Source organism: Echeneis naucrates, chromosome 16 (genome assembly GCF_900963305.1).
Source record: "Echeneis naucrates chromosome 16, fEcheNa1.1, whole genome shotgun sequence".
In the NCBI taxonomy this organism is placed as follows: domain Eukaryota; kingdom Metazoa; phylum Chordata; class Actinopteri; order Carangiformes; family Echeneidae; genus Echeneis; species Echeneis naucrates.
This window is the reverse complement of record NC_042526.1, coordinates 20,873,676-20,894,827: the sequence shown is the minus strand read 5'-3', so window position 1 is coordinate 20,894,827 and position 21,152 is coordinate 20,873,676. Positions and strand designations below refer to the sequence as shown.

Sequence of the window (21,152 nt, the reverse complement as noted above, 5' to 3'; positions counted from 1 at the left end):
GTGAATTACAAATTTACATGCGAAATTCAGAGAGTCTGGAATAAAATAAATCTGAAAATCCAAAAGATTGTTGAACCAAAAGAAGGGGGCAAAAAGGAAAGAAATGTTAAAGTGTGAAAGAGAAGACAGAAATTTAAATACACAAGGATGGTAATCATAATTGAATACGGCTGAATCACATTACAGACATCTTTAAAACCACAACATCCAAATAAAAATCATCAATCTGGAAATCATTAGAGTACAAAAACCTAACATAAAATGCCTTTCAATGCAAATAGCTAAACCACAAAAGCACCAAAACCATAAAAAGCCAGCAGCTTGAGCCAGCTTTCTTTCCTCTTTCTTAAGTAAGCTCCCTGTTACTGGAGAAATAGCTATTTTACCTGAGATCCGCAATTGCACAGCTCATCTCATTGAACAAGCAATCCCTCACATATAGAAGAAAAACACATTATCGCCCCTTCAATGGTCACCAGATAAACACACCACAAACAGAATTCTTACACATATACCATCATTTGCCAAATATTTGTAAAATATTTCTGTAGGTGCCAGCAATGTCACGGGCTTGTGGTGTTTATTGAGGATGCATGGGTTTCTGAATGACTTGTCACATACGGGGATTTGTCACATCGTGTAGATGTTACGTCAGCAATACTATTATCAGCTGGTCTTCTCCTGGCGGGTTTTTTGGAATGAGAGGGTGAGGGGGGAAGTTCTACTTTTGCTGACCGCTGTCACAGCGCCATCACATCACTTTTCTTTGCTTCATATCGCCTTTTACTTGCTTCGACATTTTGGTGCTCATACAAGATGCTTTGGAAGTGATCGTCCCAATGTTTGTGTTTGAGCAGCAATAAATGTGCAAAAGGTAAGGCCGTGATTCCTCACCACCAGCGTGTCTGGCAGGTAATCGCCTTTCCCTTTCTTAGCCTCTCTGCGACTATATTTTTTTTGGACCCTTCGGATAGTCGCTCAATAATTTCAACAACACTTTAAGGTTGCAGGGGGCACTGGCGCCAACCTCAGCTCACATTTGGCAAGCATGGAGTACACCCCAGGTCGCCAGTCCATCACAGGGCCAACATACAGAGACAGAGAGAGACAACCACTCACACTCACACTCAGACCTACAGACAATTTAGATTCACCAATTAACCCAAATATGCATGTTTTTGGATGGTGGGAAACCAGAGTACCCAGAGAAACCCATGCAGGCATGAGGAGAACCTGCAAACTCCCCAGGCCAGGAATTGAACCCGCAACCTTCTTGTTGTGGGGCAACAGTGCTATTAACACTGTAAGACTAAAAGAACATTGGCACCAAGTCCTGCACAACTGCAGAATGATTATAAAACCTTTTTGGAACAGTCCTGAAAAATCTAAAATTTAAATAACACTTCCCAGACCTAAATCTCAGTATATTGTTTAAATCACAAGCTCAGACCAGACTCACCCATGCTGTACTTAGCTTTGCACTTCGTTCTTTTAAGCACTTCGAACACCTGAATGGAAATGAAAAACTTTGATTTGATTTCAGAAAAGCATACATTTTTACATTTCAAAATTTATATTACTGTGAGAAAGCAACCAAAGTCCCAGATACTTCACTGTCTAATGTTAGAGTGTGTTTCAGCATTTGTGGCTGTAATGAATGGCAGCAGTGCTTTACATCGCAGAGGGATGTTAGTATAGAATGGGCAAAACTCCTTTCCCCTATTTGGTATGTTGAGGTTTAAGCGTCAGTGAACTTACTATTGAACTCCTGGTTTTGCTGTCAAAGAAGCAATGTTTGTCTGAGAGGTCGAACCTGTGAATTAACATACACACACAAAAGCACAATTGTTACTATTTTCTGTCACTGTTCAGATCCCTAACCTGCAAAATGACACCAAGGCTGAAGCAAAAGGGGAATTCTGCATTCTGTCTAGTGATCATTTACTTAATTCATTAGCTCAATTAAAGTTTATGGCCTGAGTCTCTTGTTTAAAGTGTTCTTCAATGTAACACAATGTTCATTTTATTTAAAATAAACTTCTATTTAGGCCATATAGCAGAGCATGCATTAGGGTATACCTTCTGTGTAACTGTTAAACCACAGACAGCAACCGGCTTGACAATCAAGGAAGAGTGCAGAGCAGGGGTCTAAATTTTTTATAACAATAATGATATCGATAATTTTGAAATTCTTAAATGTTCATTGCATTGTATTGGCTTTGTACCTGCACTCTGCACAATGACAATTAATTCTAATGTAATAGTAATTATTATTATTATTATTATTATTATTATTATCCAATAATAATTGTGTATGCGCAATGGTCTAAAAGTGGCATATGTCACTTCCCACACCAAAATTGTGATTTATAAAAATGAACTTACCCCGTGGAAACGGAGCTATGCGTGCATTAATAGTAGAGACAGTGATACTGGTGATGCAGTTGGTGGAATGGTAAATTGAAGCTAAATTGTGTCATGATTCCTGTCACACTTAATTTTAACTCCAAATCTTGAATCAAATGCCCTCCATATTTAATCAGTTTTCTCACCATTATTTGGTAGAGAACACACTTTTGCATCCAATCGAAACACAAAGGACAAACGGTGACCAAAACAGTGGGATTATGCCAACTGTTTTCCCTTGCATATTCAAAATTCCTATCTTCCATTTACAGAGATAATAGAGGAATCAAAATTTTTAATGGTCTGAGCCAGTATCAATTAAATTTTCTAAAGTATCACTCCAGTCAGGGTGTAGACTATAAACTCAAGGATAACTAAACAGAGAGTACTGTTCACAATGCTGAAGTGCCAGAACACAAGGTATGAATAAGATTTAATTTAGACTCCTCGTAATTATGTTTTAAATACTTTCTTCAACCACTCCCCATCAATATAAAGGGGAAATCATGTGCTCACAGGTGCTGCTTTTCCCTGGAGAAAGTATGAGACAGATGTTTGATGTTCTTTGGTTGATGTTCCTCAACATGCGGGTGGAGTGGCTCCAGAACTTTATTGACCAGAGTGTTGATCTTCCCCACAACACCACTTGACTTCTTGACTTCATACATCTAGAGAGCCCAACAAAACACACACACACACAAATGCTTAAATCAAGGTTATGTCACATATGCATAGAGCGCTTTTTTTTTATAGAGCGCCTGTACACCTGCCAACTCATGCAACTATTCAATCAGCCAAACATGTGGCAGCAGTGCAGTGTATAAAACCATGCAGTTCCAGCTTCAGGAGGAAGAAAAATGTGATTCAGTGACTTTGGCTGTTACATGATTGTTGGTATTGTTTGATTTACTGAAGGTGTTTCGGATCTCCTGGACGTTTACTCGCAACAATCACAACAGTTTTCAATCAGAATGGAGCTAAAAACACACAAACACAAAAAAGACACCCAGAGAGGAGCAGCTCTATGGGATAAATGCCCTGTTGAACAGAGGAGGTCAAAGGAGAATGGAAAAGCAGGTTTGAGCTGGCAAAGACTAGGGTCACGCAGATAACCACTTTTTGCAGTTAGAGCAAAAACATCTAAGAATGCACAACATGTCCAACCTTGAGATGGATGAGCTACCACTCCTGTCAGCCAGGAACGGAAAACTGAGGCTGCAGCGGACAGAGGCAACAAATCAGGACAGGTCAGATTTGAAATAAGTGGCCTGACCTGATGAATTCCAGGAGTTGAATCTGATGGACATCAATTTAGATCTTTGCCAAGTGTCAATCTGGACATGGCTTTGAAGCCTATACCACAGTCGTAAATCCTGTTACGAATACTACCATGTCGTTAAATTTACTAGGACTTCTATGTTACTGCATTCATTAGCTTTGAATGTTTGTCATTGTTTTACATGTTGTAGTTCATAAGAATGAGCATAAATACCTGAAGTGCGTCTAATCCATCCCGGAAAAGTAATAACATGGTAATAACAGGTCAGCGTATGTCCCTGTATGCCTGTGTTGCATGCAAGACTATAGCTTTGCAAAACAGTCTAGCCAAATAGGTCAGAGATTCTGTGTCAAATACAGCTATCATTTAGTTTGACACTTATTTTTGTTGGTAAATTAGAAATGGTTACTTTCTTCATTGTCCTGTTTTCATCTGCATGTGATAGGCAAGCACTTACCATTAGCAAAACAGAAACCAAGAACATTTTTTGCCAAAAAAGGAACAATGCCAGAAGCAGTTTCAGGAGAAACACAAAGGACCATGGTTCTATAGAATTCAAGGGAAAGTGGAAGAAATTACATGTGCAAGAAGGATCAGAGGAAATGAGAACTTGATATCACAATTTGGCTCACCACCCATTCATTCATTCATTCATCTTCTACCACTTACGGGGGGTATACCCTGGATAGGTTGCCAGTCCGTCACAGGCTAACATAAAGAGACAAAGATGAACAACCACTCACACTCACACTCAGAACTATGAGCAATTCAACGTTACCAATCAACCTCAACATGCCCAGAGGAAACCCATACAAACACTGGGAGAACATGCTAACTCCGCGCAAAAAGATCCCAGGCCTGGGAACCGAACCGAACCTTGTGAGTCAACAGCACAAACCACTATGCCGCTGTGCTGCTGGCTCACCACTCAGTTTTCAGAATAAATAAACACAATAGTGTGGGAAAGAAAAACAATACAGTATGTTATTTTATGCTGTCAGAAGTATAAACAGGTACTATACACAAGACTAAAGACTATGTATTGGAGATTTTGTATTGGAGATTCTGATCAGTACTCCACCGCTTGTTGCAGTCACACATCAATTCCTTGTTTGGAAAATTGCAATTAAAAAAAGAAGAAGAAGAATGCCCAAGGTGACTTGATTCAATTTCCAACACACCCTGTTTTTGCATTCCTAAGGTGCATTTGAACGTTTTGCGAAAAATGTCAAGAATTTAAAAAAATTGCAAGCCATGGAAAATATAAGAAAGTTTGCTTGAAATAGCATTAATAATCGCAATCGCAAGATTATCTGTAGGATTGTGATTGTTCAACACTTAATCCTAACTGCAGCTGGAAAGTCCACCACCTGTTTATCATGTTTATCTCTCTAAAATTCTTGTTAATCCTCAAGCCAGAGATTCAAAAGCTGAATAACTTTTGTCTTTTGCACTGGCAAGATGTGCTGTGATACTGTCTCTCATAGTTATACTAGCACAGTTGTCATTCATTCTGATTTAAGTTAATTCAATTAATAGACGGTGTGTTTCAGCCCAAGGAACTGGGATAAAATAGAGGTTCCTGGGCCTTTGACTTACCCACAACAAAGTCCCTGCTCGGGGGGTTAGTACTTTTTTGATGACCAAGGAAAATTGAGGGTGCAGCCAGTAAAGCTCGCCATTTCTGATTAGTCAGGTAATCGTTTGTAATGTGTAATGTGTTTGTAAAATGCCTTGTTTTGTTGTTTGTTCAGAGATCAGAATTAGGCTTAAAAAGTGATAGGAAATTTTGGCAAATCTTTAATTGATGTATCTCACGCTGAAAGCAATACAATATCTGAACCTTGAAATATTGTACCGGCACTAAAACTGCAATTCTTACAATCATGATTAGTTTTTAATGTGTTTGTTTTTGTAATATCTTTTCTTCTTTATGTGGTTTTTGTTATTGTTACCCTGCCACAAATTTTTGTTTCACGGTTTTGGCTTAGAAAGCGGGAGAACAGAGACAAGAAAGAACTGGCAGAATTCAAAACCAGGAAATTCCAGTGCATGGGCAAGTTTGCTTCTCTCTGCTGAGGTTTTTCAGTTTGGGCTGAATTCAGTGTTTTTGTTTGAGATTTGTGTATTATAAAACTATAGGAAAATAGTAGTGTTGCTGAATAATGCACATCCTAAAAACTTTATGGAAATTAACACATTGTTTTTGGGACAACATAGCACACATACACAGAGATTTCAATTTGATAATCAAACTGCATAACTACTCATAGTACTAACTCAGATGGACAGACAGGGACATGAAGTCTCACCTTCCTTGTGGGCATCTTCAGCTTCATGAACTCGGCCTCTCGACAGAGGACATTCCAGGGAGCATGAATTTTCACAAAGCCCACCCCTTGAATCTTCGTCTAAGAGCCACAACATACAAACAGACACAGATGTAGAATATATTTTGATATATACACATGAAACAGAACTCTTTAAAATAGGTGTCATTGAGTACACAATAATCTTTACAAAAGAAAGAGGTGCAGCATATTAGGGAAATATTTTGAAACAGATTGTGAATCAATGCCTATTGTAGAAAAACATATTTAAATGGACTTATGAATATCAATGTAACCTGTTTCTTATAGCACTATGGGACATAGTGACCAGTCCCAGTAACTAGTAAATGAATACATGATCAAAATCACACTTTGTTCATTTTGGTATGATCTACTTTTCAAATTGTATTGAATTAAATATATAGTTTTATTAAAAGGTGCTGTTTGGATGGAGAGTTTAGATAGCATTTATATACCATGTTAACTGCTAAACGGCTGGATTATTGAGTCCCTCAATTCTGATGCAACAAGCAAAAGAACTCTTTCGCACATTAGACCATCCATTTGCTAAACCAAAATCAGCGCACTGCTAACTGAGATCATAATCCAAAGGAAAATATGCTGCTGTGTGCGTATTGTTGCTGACTGATGTGTTTTGTGCAGTTATTGGAGGTGTCATTTGCATTTTGTCATTTTGTGTAATTTCCTTTGTGTGTGTGTGTGTGCAAGAATTTAATGTAGTTTTTTTGTGTTTTTCTCCAAATTTCGTTTTTTAACCGACAAAGTCCTATTTTATCTCAGTGTATCTTTCTGAATTTATCTTATTTGCAGCTGGGAAGAGTCTGCCTACTGGACCAGACACCTGCCTACAGACAGGGAGACATGAACTCTGAAGAAATTGGCTTATTGATAGCACCAAAGTATATGCAAATATACATTGCATTGGGCAGAACAGGGGCATAGTTGTTTACGCTGCTGGCTCACAAGAAGGTTGGGTTCCTGGCCTGGGGCCTTTCTGTGTGGAGTTTGCATGTTTAACCCGTGTCTCCGTGGGTTTCCTCCCTCCATCCAAAGATGTACATGTTTGGGTTAATTGGTGGCTCAAAATTGCCCGTAGGTCTGAGTGTGAGTGGTTGTTTGTCTCTGTCTGTCTCTGTGTGTTTGCCCTGGGATGGACTGATGACCTGGCCAGGGTGTACCCGATCCTCACCCAGAGCATTGGCTAGGATAGACCCCAGCAGCCCCCATGATCCAAAAACGGATAAGTAGTAGAAGCTGAATGAGACAGAGGATTAGAGAGCATTCAAGGGGTGAATAATTCATTTAAAATTTATTTCCTATGCACTGCAGAAGACCCTACCTCAAGGCTTGCTGTACTGAAGTTTAAAATGCATATATAAATCATTAACCGTGTTGTCTAATGACAGCACCATATAAACTAAAATAAATGTCTCATTGGTTGAGTTATAAAAAGTACACAGCATTGTGGGTGAAGAATAGCAGTACCAGACAAACATTCAGAGTCAGGACAGCCATGGCATTCATTCCCAGTGCAGGAATTCAGGGGATTCAGATTACGGACTGTTGATTATGATCTTTTAGAAGGATCAAATACTCTTAATTTGAGTATATAAACCAGGGATTCACATTTAAATAATAATAGTAAAAACTGCAGCACCTGCCATTTTTTCAACCTTAAGAATTAGAAATATTGTAGCTAATTGTTATGATGGACCCCCATCCTCGGCTTTTTTTTTTTTTTTCCACCCGTCTGCGGTCTCTCCATATATGTATCTCCTTCTCTATCCTGGGGCGGATTCAGTGTACAGGGGACACACCTGAACCTCATCTCATCAGCTGCAGTATTTCTGCCCATTCGCTCCAATCACAAATCATCAGACTGTTCAGTTAACTATGTGGTACAGTAGAGTTCTGGCTCCCGCATTTTCAACGCTGACATGGGAATATTGTGCTCATCTAATTCCCTGCGTTGGCTATGCTTCCTGCTTCAGCCCGACTGCTTTTCCTGGATTTGCCCCTTGCTTCCTTCCTTGTCACCCCTCTCCACTCCAGTGATCTCCAGACACCCCTTCTCGGGTTCCTGCCACTGCCCATCTGACTGCCGTTCCTCTGCTCAAAACCATTCAGTTCATTCAGAAGGTCAGGGTTAGGGTTCAGAGGGTACTGCTGCACAAATATTAACAGGAACCTGAAAAAAAGACTACATTTCTCCTGTGTTAGCTTCTCTTCATTGGCTCATGGTGAAATTCAGATTAGAATTTAATATCCTTCTTCTAACATACAAAGGTCTTAAGGACCAAGCTCCATCATATCTATGAGAGCTCATAGTTACTCATAGTTGCTTACTGACCCAGTAGGTCACTTTGCTCTCTGGAGGTTGGTTTACTTGTTCTTCCTCAAGTCTCCAAGAGTAAATCACGAGGCAAATCTTTCAGCTATAAGGTTCCTCTACCATGAAGCCAACTGTCAGTTTGGATGGAAACACTCTCTCTATTCTCTCAACCTAAAGCTTAAAGTCTTTCTTTGAGAGAAACCCGTAGCTGAATATTAAAGTTTAATTACTCTTCAGCTATGCTATGCTAGTTCATTGTATACGGTAAGGTGTACATTGGGTGTATAGGGACAATGTCCCTGTATAGGGACTGCTGGGGGATGCACTGAGTACCTCTCTCTTTCTCTCCTCCCCCAATGTAGGTATATCACACCATTACATCAAACTAGCTTTGTTTTTTCCTTCACTTTGTGTTTCTAGTTCCTATCCTTTCTCTCTCTGTTCTAATCCTGCAGATGGTGAATCATGTTTGCTCAGCACCTGGTGCTGCTCCACTGTGACCAAAATTTTTTTCCTACGTTGAGATGTTTTTGGGCCTTTTTAAACAATTCTATAGAAAGTCTGGCCTGGGCATACTTTCTGTGGAAAGTCCTCGAAGTAAATCCGTTTTGGTAAGTATCAGTACATAAACACATTTGATTTGATACAAATTATATTTTCCAGATGTAAGATGCTGAATGAACTGAAGCAGAAGTAGAAATCAGTAGCAAAGTTGTATTTACATATTGTATATATTTACACACAATGTCCCTATACAGGGACAAATCAAATGTGTTTATGTATGATTCACCATCTGTAGGATTAGAACAGAGAGAGAAAGGACAGGAACTAGAAACACAAAGTAAAGGAAAAAACAAAGCTAGTTTGATGTAATGGTGTGATATACCTACATTGGGGGAGGAGAGAAAGAGAGCGGTTCTCAGTGCATCCCCCAGCAGTCCCTATACAGGGACATTGTCCCTATACACCCAATGTACACCTTACCGTATACAATGTCCCTATACAGGGAAATTGTGTGCTAACTGGAAAACAAAACAAAACACTAGAGGAAGCAAATGTACCCACAGTCAAAAAAGCTTTTCTGTTTGCATGTGCTTTCTGAGGTGGCAGTGGGTTGACCCATCAGAGCCACCACAGAAAGAGGCCAAGGCTATGTGGGAACAGATGCACTCATGGGAAGTGTAGTACTGCATAGCTGATGCTAATGTTTGTAAATCTATTATTTATAGAACTATTTATCTTTTCTTTCACTGCAAATATGATAAGTGTGGTTTAATTTTAATGGAATAATCACATAGCATGTTATTCATTAAATTACAAGCACCCAAATATGAACTAATTGAGCTTTAAAAAACACAATCTTAAAACTAGACCTAGTCTGGCTTCACTGCTAAACACTAAAGCAAATCCATGGAAGACAAGATCTATTGAATTGGCTTGAAATAGAATATGCAGGCAAGATATTGTTCCAACATTGATCCCATATTAATTTTCTAGAAGACATAATTTGATCAGTAGTTTCTGGCTGACTTCGGGCCTGTGGCCCATCATTTTCTATCTTACTGATTTGTTGTGGTCATTCCTTTGCTTTAACCAGTTATGATCACTGACACACTGAACGCGGGTCAACATCAGCGGTAAAGACTACATTGGAAAAAAGGGACCTCCTGAAGTAGGAATGATGGACAGAAATGTGTGAAATGGTATAAATGATGGGAGACCTAACCTTGCCAACTGCATTAAATCATTAAGTATGAGGTTAAAGTAGACAATTGCAGAAATAGAATGTGGGCAGTGCTGGATGTTTTCATAAAAAATAAATGTAAAGAGATTTAAACTTACATCTTCCTCCTTCTCTATCTCCAGTCCCATTTCTCTCAGTTTTCCCTCAAACTCCTCCCTCCTTAATGCTTTGTGATGCTCATGGCCATTAAGCATTTCTCCGGGACAACCCAGCTCCATGTCAACCACCGATGATGACGGCATGGCCGATGAAGCTCTTGTCCCTTGTGATTGGTGATGTTGAATATGTTGGTGACGGCTGTTGGGGCCACGGCGAAGGCTGCGGGCAAAAGCATTTTCAGTCAGCAGATGTGCTGGCTGTCGACAGGAGCGGCCCCCACCAGGCTTCTTCACAGGGTAGGTGAGGATGTAGTCTACCCGGCGCTGACCATCCTGGAAATAGAGGCCGTGGTGGCAACGGGTATTCTCCCCTGGAGTTAGAGCCTTCAACAGCTGGCAGTGTGCACATAGGAGAAGATAGGAGGGTTGAGGGATGAGGATTTAGGACACAGTTCATAGCATGTAGAGTTATAGGTATTTGTTTATTTGACCAGTTATGTTTCTCTCCTGTTTTATGAAAAAAAAAAATAATAATAAAAATAATTTATGCTTTAAAACTAAAGCTTTCTACTTGATGATTAGATGGCTACCTGAACCCTATCATGCTGGTAACATAATAGGGTTCAGTTGGACAAATGGGACACTCACTCATACAAGTACATAGTAAATGGCAGCACTAGTCCTGTCTGTCTGTCTGCCCTCTGTGTTGTGCTGAGTGTATAATTTACAAACTGTGCTCCAACTGGACAGTTATTTTCTCGTGCATCCATTGCTGCCAGACACACCAACAATACATTTGCTCAAGTAAGAGCTGTTTCTAAATGTAAAATCTTGTACATGTGTTGTTTTGTACAATACGAGGCTTATCATGAGCCCAATAAACTGCAATTGCCATGACTGAGCATTTTCACCTTAAACTGCAGTGTACCAATTGCAGTCTCACAAAAACAGATGAACAGTCTGACTGGCCAGTTTATGGGGTCAAGGGGAAAATGAACCTGAAAACATGTCAGGGCAGAGTTTGTATAAGCACACCGATTACCATTGTGTCAGGCACTGCCATTTACACACAAACAAGCGACATGACTCACTCACTCATCTTCTACCGCTTATCCGTTTCAGGGTCGTGGAGGGTGCTGGAGCTAGTCCCAACTCACAATGGACGAGGGTGGAGTACACCCTGGACAGGTTGCCAGTCCATCACAGGGCCAACGCACAGAGACAGAGACAAACAACCATTCACACTCACACTCAGACCTACAGACAATTTGTAGTCACCAATTAACACAAACATGCATGTCTTTGGACGGTGGAAGGAAACTTAAGTACCCAGAGGAAAACCATGCATGCAGGGAGAACAAGCAAACTCTGCACAGAAAGGCCCCAGAAGCGTGAACCGAACCCACGACCTTCTTGTCATGGGGCAATAGCGATAACCACTCTGCCCAACAAGGAAAAAACCCCACAAAATTTTAAAGATGCACACATTGTACTGATAATGCTCGTCCATCATTTTAGTCTCAACAGACTCATCCCCAGAGTATGACTGAGGTGCAAATATTTTGCAGAGTCTCTCATGTTTCCTCCAACCTTAACCATTTTGATAATAAAACCTTGTCAGCACAGAGAGCAAAAGTTTTCATTAATGCAGTGCATCATCTAGTTGTCAATCTGGTCACAAATAACTTCTAAAACGTCTGTCTCTCAAAAGTTTAATCTTATCATCCTGATAATATTTTTCACCTGTCAAAGGGGCGCAAACAGCAGTGGTGGGCAGGTCATAAAACAGAAAAAACAGAAAGTAAGAGTAAGTGGACTTCCTTTGGCTCATGTTTTAGCCCCTGTCTTTGATTGTGTTGTAATTATATTTGAGATGTTGATTATACTCTATGCTTTTTAAATTATATATATGGCATAGTAATAATAATAATTTGGGTGTTACAGCTATAATGTATTGAAAAGTTCACATCTCAACTGGACTCCATTTTGCTGTTAACATTGTTGCCTGCTGTCACAAGTGCAGTAGTACTGCTGTAGCTCTTTGTGCTTTTATTTCACTTTTATTTTGTCATCAGTATTTTAAATAACATCCTTAACTTGACTCTGTGGGCAGACTGTTCTTGTATCTTTTATGTTACTTTAGTAACTATAGTATCACTCTGTAATCCAGTTAAGCATACAAGTAAATTACATTGATCACTGATTTGTTTAGGTTCAATTTCAAACAAATAGAGCTCTGACTTACATCTGGAGCTCCAGATGTAGCTGTGTGGCAGGCCATCAGTTGTTGGCTGCCTTGTTTTGTATTATGGAAGCCAATTCATGTTTGGCACAATGCCCTATTTTGAGGGTCCTGGTGGATTTCGATATGACCTCAGAATTTTCTAAATATTTATTCATTTAGATATGCATGGTGATGTGGTGACTGAAAATAAGAGTATCAGGAGCAGTTGGGAATGGGGTGTGGACAGGGGTGGCAGCTGTTATGCCCACTGCAGTGCTTCTTCGTAAATTCTTTAGAGACATAAATAGTGTGTGAATTATGAGCTGTGCCATGACCTCAGCACATTACGTTTCTTCTTCTTCTGGCGTGCCTGTTAAATATTTGACTGCAGGTCGAAGTAAAAATCATTAAGTCCCTCTCACATGCGTATTAATATCTTCCTCTTCTGCTTGCATGCATTTATACTGCACCAGAAAATACCTACACCTAGTATGTGCATTATGTTCATTAAATACAGTATCGAGTTAAGCAATGTTACAGGCTTTTGATTGCATACATTCTTCTACAGATGGTGGAGATGAATAAGCCTGATGTTAATTTGGGTATTTATGTTGAAGAGGAGGACTAAAGATAAGGTGACATCAGCTGATGTTGAATTTGTTTTTAATTTTTACATGGAGAGAGGAAAGGGGACAAATGAGAGTAGGTGAAAGGAGAGGTGAGAAGGGAAGGAAGCCTATATTTAATCATGTTAAAAACATTACAAAGTGAGTTCACAGCCTGTGAGTCATGATTTCACAATGATTACAGCAAGAAGCATCAAGCAAAAGAAAAAGTATACTGAGCATCTAATTAGGTTTATCACCAAATGGACAACAGTCCTGCTACTACAGCTCAGCACATGATGAAATATTTATGATATTATGATAATTATTCATGGTAGTGCATATGACACTTTTTCTCCAAAGATAAAATTAGAATAAGAGAGTAGCTGCAATGCCTTGGTCACCAGAAGTGGGATTGAAAGTTACTGAATTTTTCTGTTTTCATACTGTTTAATGGGAAAATATTTTCTTGCAACTCAGGTGAATGTTGTGAGAGTCTGGACAAAAAAGTCTGCAGTGATTGTTGTTGAATCATGGTTCTAAAAGAAATATTAATTGCCAGGTTTTTGGACAACAATGACTCTGGTTAGATAACTTATTCAGTTACCTAACCTAAGGCAACGGGCACCAGCTGTTGCCAACCAGTGCGCTACTGGCCCATTTGTAGTTGAATCCATCCCACAGGTAGATAAAGTGTTTGGACATTATCGTTGCAGGTTTTGTTTTGTTTTTTTATACAACAAACTACACATCTGTCAGCTCTAAGGTCTCAAGTACAGGGCAATGATCATGGAGACATCTACAGTACTGGAGAATGTTGTTTAGTAGACACCAAGCACCACAGTAAGATATTTTGCAACTCTACTGATATTCAAGCATGCCAAAAATAGACTTATTTTATGCAGAGCACCCTCATCTAATGTCAAGTAAGTCAGTGAGAAAGTTTTTGTATCAGAGCAACAAATGGAAATGGAAATATAATGAGAACATCACACTGACTACAAGATGGATGATTCTGAACGCCTTTAAACATGTTTATGAAGCTGCAGCACAGTTTTTGAATTCAAGATTTAACTTTGAGTCACACTGTGCACAAAATCTGGATGTTTCATGAAGGAGCCCACATGTCTCCTCCTTTAATCCAGAAGGAATCCAGAGACTCCATTAACGAGTTGGGGGTGCAGTGTCAGTTGTCCTGTCAACTAGCAGAATGAGCTCTGAAGTGATGCTGCTGCACTGTGGGGTCATCATCATGCTATAAAAATCAGCTGCTGCCTTGAGAAATATTTCTTTCTACATCTCTGTTTATGGTGCTTTTCATTCTTGCTGATGTTCATTGTTCTGGTTGATTTTATTGTACTCTGTTATATTAGGTACATAACATCATGGCTCTTTTGTTTTTTATTGTTCTTTTATCGGTTGCTAAATCTAAATGAAAAAATACATTCATATCTTGTGTGTCATCTTGATCTCATTTGTTATGTTCAATTCAAGTTGTGTGTTGTGTGTTTTGTGTTGCCATGAAGTACGTAGTTTTCACTTACACAAGAAAAGGTCATAAGGGTAAAGAAACTTAAAAATTGCATAGTTTGGCTTGTTTTTTTACAGCAAAGCTCTCCCAAATCACAACATACATTAATTTCTCTGAACCATCCACACCAGGACATCTCTGCCTGAGCACCCTTGTTTCAGTGCAGATGGAGATGGAGGCTCTCACCTGTAACTTGCCATGGAAGATAACATCTTGTAGAAAATGTGGGGTTCGTTTTTCAGACTCCCAGGCCGGACACAGGTTCACTTCCACTTCTGCTTCCTCTGTCATTGCCCAGCCTGATGCGATGAGGAGCTGTTTGAAATAGTCCAGTTTGTGTCGCTTCGATTTTATGTGTGCGTCTTCTGCCTCCTTATATTACAGTGTGTGGTATTAAGGACTCCTCCCCTCCCTCTCCACCCATTTTCCTTTAACTGTCCCCTCTTCTGTCACTCCCTTTAAAGTTCTGAGGAGGGCTCTGTTTCTGTCTCTGTGTGGAGTGGCTGAAATGAGCCTGCTGCCGTGTTACTTGAGAAGCTGTTTCAGAGCCAAGATCTAAACTTAGACAACGATAAAACTCTAATGAACACAAGGTGCCCTCCCTTACTCCCTGTCTCTGTTCAACTATAGTCACTACAAGATCAACCACTCCAACACACACCAAACATCTCTCTCTCTCTTGCTCTCATCCAAACTCTGCCACTCCATGCATTCCATACATTAGAAATAACAACATGGCTCACAAACAAACAACGCTCATAAGTCAACAAAAACCTTTGGGGTGTGTACATACACTAAAAAGTACAAACTGAATTAATGGTCAGCTGTGAGGACTCAGCAGCACTGGTAATACAGCTGTATTTCAGAACACTTGAAGGACTTCCAGTGGGTTGTGAAGGCAGCTGAGAGGGTCATCAGAACCACTGTACCACTAAAAAACTAAAACAAAGTAAGAAACAATGAGTCTACTGGACAGTCACCTGACTCAAAGCCATGCTTGAAAACAAAAGAGATGGTAAAATTTTCTTCTTCTTACTTGATAGAAATAACATCAAAACAACCACAACAACAACAAAAAAAAAAGAAAAAAAGAAAAAAAAAGAAACATCTCTTTTGGATCTCTCCAGGACAAAATGACATGGCTGCAAGCAAAACCACTGCTAGCTTTCTGAAGTATATTTGGGGTCATTGTCTACCTGGAATACTCATAACCTCTGAGGGAAACTCGCTTTATAACTCTGGGGACAACACTGCATCCGAAAATTCCTTGATTCGGATTTCATGATGCCGTTCAAAGAGTCAAAGCATCCAGTGCCAGAAGTAGCAACACAGTCTCAAATATTTCTGAACCCTGAAACTATTTTGTTCTATGTTTCTGTGTTGATTAGTTTGGTGATTAAAATGAGGTCAAATAGACTAAAACTACATGAGTGCTGGGATTTCACAATGCTTATTTTTCGAACTGCAGATCAACCTTATGAACAGAAGTCATGTGTCCAAAATTGTTACTCTTGAGTTGAGAGACAAAGTTAGCAGGTACTAGCAAAGATACACCCATCCAAAAGCATATGTGCCACTCAACTGAACTAAACAGGTGCTGCCTGATAATGTCACCTTGAGCGTCAACCATTGAAAAGGTACTATTTACAATCACCACTGTTAGAACTTCCCAATTATAACATAGGAACCATATTAATTTCTTCGAAGGCCTCATTTAGTTTTCCGGAAAACATTGCCATGACTTACAAAAAAGTTCTATATACATTTCATCTGTCCCCAAGACATTCTCCCAGAAGGATTTTGGTTTCTTCATGGAAGTCTTGGTAAACTTCAGTCTGGCTTTTTTATGTCTCTTTGTCAGCAGTGGCGTCTTTTTTTTTATCTGCTTCTACAGCAAACCAAAGAAATAAAGTTGAGAATAACAAAATATTTGCCATTGCAACAATTTTCCTTGAGAAGTGGTGCATTATCAGAGGGTATGGGTGCCAATTTCTTTGGCCATGAGTGCATGATACAAAGCCCATCTAAGGACCAAGGAGATCTTTTTTTTTCCTATATTGACAGACTGGGGTCTATTCGGGATCCAGTCACAAAGCAAATTGTCATGTTTTGAGTTTCTTTGTGGTCAGGTTTTGAGTTTGGTCTGGTTTGTGTTTGACTGTCGGGGTTTGAGTTTCGGTCTGGTTTTAGTTTCACTGTTTAAGGTTTGAGTTTCATGCTTTTGTCATGTTTTGAGTTCTATATAGTGTGTTCGGTCTCACTTCCTGTTTTATTTTGAAGTCTGGGTTCTGTTGTGTCGCCCATTACTTCCTGGTTGTTCTCTCCTGTTGATTGTGTTCCCTGCCCTAATGTGGTCCACCTGTGGCTTGTCAGGTCACTGTATTTAAGTCCTGTCTCCTGGTTAGTCCATGTTAGATCCTTGTCTCTTGTCGCTGGTGAGGCTGTCTTTCTGTCTTGCTGCCTGCCTCTCTGCCTGTCCTTTGGCCAGTGTCTCTCTGTGCCCCTAGTTCACATTTTGTCTCCTGGCTATGTTCATGGTCCCTCAGCATATGTAGTTCTGTTTGGTCTGCCTGCCTGCCTCTCCGTTATTTTGTAGTTTTTGGTTCTTTTGCTATTAAAGTACTTTCTTCACCTCTACACCCAGTCTGGCTTCTGCATTTGGGTCCTATAATCACCACCACCTTCAACAACACCGTGACACATTGTTCATCCCCAAATTGGTTAGCTTGATTCAGCTTGTCTACCAGGTTGACGAATCAATTGCACAGATGTCAAAAATGTCAATTAAAATGTCCTCCAGAAGGCAAATACATTATCTGGTCCAGCAGCTTCCTATGGGTTGTCTTATCAAGCCACTGCACCTTGTCATGTCTCCCTTTGTTTATCAAATCAAATAATAACAAAGTTTCTTCTACAAACAGAGCAGGCCTAGATCAAACTCTTTTTTTGCAATAATATATAACAGTGTCATTTTCCCCCAGGACCAATATATGTAAAAAAAATCATGGATGGCTTTAACCCTTTAATGTCCTCACTAAGAAAAATGCTATGCATTTTTTTATTTCCTTGGGGCAATAATAACAAAATAATTTTTTAAAAAAGTTTTTAAGATATAGGCCTCGACTAAACGGTTGAGGAGAACATAAAAGGGTTAAATTGGCCAAATGTGGGAGTGGAGTGGGAAGAATATGGGGCTAGTCAACTCAACCCATGGGTCAACCCAGCCAGTTGAGGGAGATGGCTGCGCCCTGTGAGCCTGGTTCTGTCTGACGTTTCTGCCTCTTAAAGGAAGTTTTTCCTTGCCACTGTCGCCAAGTGCTTGCTCATGGGGGGAATCCGTTGGGTCTCTTTAAAATTATTTTATAAAGAGTTTGGTCTAGACATGCTCTAAAGTGCCTTGATGTAACTTTGTTAGGATTTGGTGCTATACAAATAAATCTGATAAATCTGATCTGAATCTTGTCCATGTGTGCACTGTGTATAGGTTTATGGAACGTGTATAGAACGTGTATTTCTGTCACTATATGGATAATGTTTATCTTAAATGTAATCTACTATGATGTTGAATTAATCAACAACCTATTACCAGACAAATAATCTGGTATAATGAATCTCTACAAACTTGATCACACAACATAATATGAACAAATTTCCTTCACTCAGGAGCTGCATGAAAAAAGGATAAAACAACAACAACATTATCAGGATTTATTTCCATGGATGAGGGGCTGGAATGTTGACTACTTTGCTGCATAAAACTCTGGGAAATAGACTAAATACAGTTTGAGTAATTGACTAGTTAGTTTTGGCTTTTAAAGTGGAGCACAGGAAACCTGTGACATTTTACTCAAGCATACTAAAAAGTGACATGAAGCTTGAAGTTAATTGTGTGTAGACTTCTTCTGTGAAGATCTTCCAGGAAACTGTTCTTTCTTCCATGGTTGTTTACTTTGTGTGAACTAAGATCCAGAAACTTTCTGCACAACCCCTCATTCCTGACACTTCAATCCCACAAGCTTATGTAACACAGCAGCAACATCCGCACTCAAGTGTATTTTTAGATTTTAAGAGTCAAAAAATATACAGAGAATCAAGCAAAGGAAAGCAGGGACCTTGTAGAGCACAGTCTCCCAGGGAATATCATGTGTCTGACTCGATGCTGGGAGCAAGATGTTGGGAGCAAGATGTTGGGGTCAATCGTCAGTTCTCACAGGAAACAGAAGGAAGTGATGTTTGAATTCACATACTGTGCTGTAACTCAGCTCTTCACTGCTCAGGCCCAGACTTTGTGTTCATCAATCAAATAATGTTTTGACAAAGCACAACCTTTTGACACCTCTTCAGTGTCAGAGGGGTGTTAAAGGACTCCATGGATACTGATTTGAGGTGTACAGCCAATAATGATGAGCTGCAAGAGAACAGAGTGCATGATGGAGGTGGTGACTTTTTGGGCTGTACTCTGGCCAGAGGGAGGGTACTAATATAATTGCAGATGTGACATCCTGTTTTTTGGATGACTTCCAGACCCTTGAACCGGGAGTCTGTCCATGCAGGATTAACCGTATATTTCCTGTAATCAAGAGATATTCTCATGGAATTTTCATTCTTATGTGAATTTTTGGTGTGCATTTGAATGACAAATGAAGTCTATATATTTATGAATTTAATATAAACACTGGACTGTAACTTTAGCTAACAACGGAATCGGGGGGAAACACAGACTTCTGTCTCCATTTAAGTATATATTTCTACCGATGCAGAACTGTACAAGCAACTATAAATTATCCTGCAATCTGGTGCCTAGAATAAAAAATTATAACAGTATAACCAACAAGTCCATGTTTTTGACTTAATTGATGATGATATTGTATAGTAAGACGAGGTGCAAAGAGAATGGTCATCATTTTCCTCTTCTGAAGGACTGTTATTGTCTGTTTTAAACATGACTTTTAATGAATTATCAACCAGTAACCACAAAAGGCTGCCAAAAAGCTGAATCAGTAATCTTCACCTGATCACATTTCCAAATTAATCAGCATCCATGTGTGATGTATCTTTCTTATTTTATAACCCTTATCGGGGTCACAGGGGGTACTGGAGCCAATCCCAGCCAATGTTCGAGGTGGCCAGTTCTTCACAGGTCATATGGTATGTATCTCCAATTAAAATGAAAACCTAGTCCTTTTCAGAAACAGGTGAGGCAGTGTGATTTATGTGATCATTCTTTTTTTTTTTTCATTCTTTTCTTCATAGTATTAGACAAAGTACTTTACGCTACTACTTGAGTCAAAGAACAGATTGTTTTGGATAAATGTCACTCTGGTGCACGTAAAAGTTGCTCAGTCTATTTTTTTTTCCGAGTTTAATTACTAGAGTACTGGCTTTACAATTCTTAAGCAGAAAATTACTTGTCTACAGGCTGCTGTGTTGTTTCCACAATGTCATAATCTGCTCCTGGTTTTCTCCTCACCCACCCTGCTCGACCTGCCTGTCTACCTCTCCTCATCAAGAGCATCAAAACTAGTCTATGCATTCGTGCATAGGCTGGACCACTGTAACTCATTACTATCTGGATGTCCAAACAAATTTCTGAAAGGCCTTCAGTTGATTCAGAATGCTGCTGCATGAATTTTAACAGAAACAAAAAAATTATATTTCTCCTGTGCTAGCTTCTCTTCATTGGCTCCCAGTAAAATTCATAATTGATTTAAAATCCTTCACTTAACAAGCAAAAGCTCTTAATGATCCACTCCATCATATCTCAGCTCATAGTTCCTTACTGTCCCAGGACGTCACTCTCTGGATGGAGGTTTACTTATGGTTCCTAAAGTCTCCAAGAGTAAATTGGGAGGTAGATCTTTGAGCTATCAGGCTATCAAGCATACAGTTAAACTTTTATGCCCAGTTTCCCATACAGGGCTTAAATAAAACTAGACTAATATTTAGGACTAGACTAATCTGGTTTAACTTAATCCAACCTAATCAAAATGCTTTCTTAGATGCTATTTAACATCAGTTTTACTCGTTCCAGGCTACAGTCTTAGACTAAGGTAATCAAGGACCAGTCATGTGTTGGAAGCCGAAACAGATTAACTATGTGGACATGGTACAAAGTTGAGAGTGCTCTCAAAACCTGGGGTGGAATATTTCTATTGTAAATTTTAGCTGTGTGTGTGTGGAACAGGAGTTTGACCAATGATCAAGCATTGAGAAAGGGAAAAGTAAGTGTTTCAAAAACTTTAGTGAAAGTGAGAAGATGCTTTTGAAGGAAATTCTTTCAAAGTACCCTGCAATTGAAGCTAAACATCATGATTCAGCAGCAGAAATGAAAAACGAAATGCATGGACTGCGAATGAATATTGAAAAGCCAACAACCCTTGGGAGGTATCCCAGATGATGATCATTTGGACAGTTCAGGTGGGGAAACACTTGAATGTTCATTTGATATAATGTATATAATTTTCTTAAGCAGGTAATCTTAATAGTACTAATAGTACTAGTACAATCTGATAAAAAAAAATACTGTCATTGCCTCTACTATTGAAATCTTATGTCTAATATTTGAATATTTTTCTCGAAAAA

General features: G+C 39.4%; 1 protein-coding gene across 3 annotated transcripts in view; it reads right to left on the bottom strand.

The window, feature by feature from the left end:
- The window catches only part of LOC115056663 (anoctamin-1-like), a 60,747-nt gene extending 45,844 nt beyond the window's left edge, over window positions 1-14,903 (bottom strand). For all 3 annotated transcript variants that reach the window (XM_029523290.1, XM_029523291.1, XM_029523292.1), the window contains exons 1-6: window positions 14,757-14,903; window positions 10,211-10,603; window positions 5,998-6,096; window positions 2,923-3,074; window positions 1,759-1,813; window positions 1,460-1,508 (exon numbers count right to left, since the gene is read on the bottom strand). In XM_029523290.1, the coding sequence (XP_029379150.1) occupies window positions 1,460-1,508; window positions 1,759-1,813; window positions 2,923-3,074; window positions 5,998-6,096; window positions 10,211-10,603; window positions 14,757-14,861 (853 nt within the window). In that variant the 5' untranslated portion in view covers window positions 14,862-14,903. The remainder of the gene's footprint in view (window positions 1-1,459; window positions 1,509-1,758; window positions 1,814-2,922; window positions 3,075-5,997; window positions 6,097-10,210; window positions 10,604-14,756) is intronic.
- Between the last annotated feature and the right edge of the window lie 6,249 nt (window positions 14,904-21,152).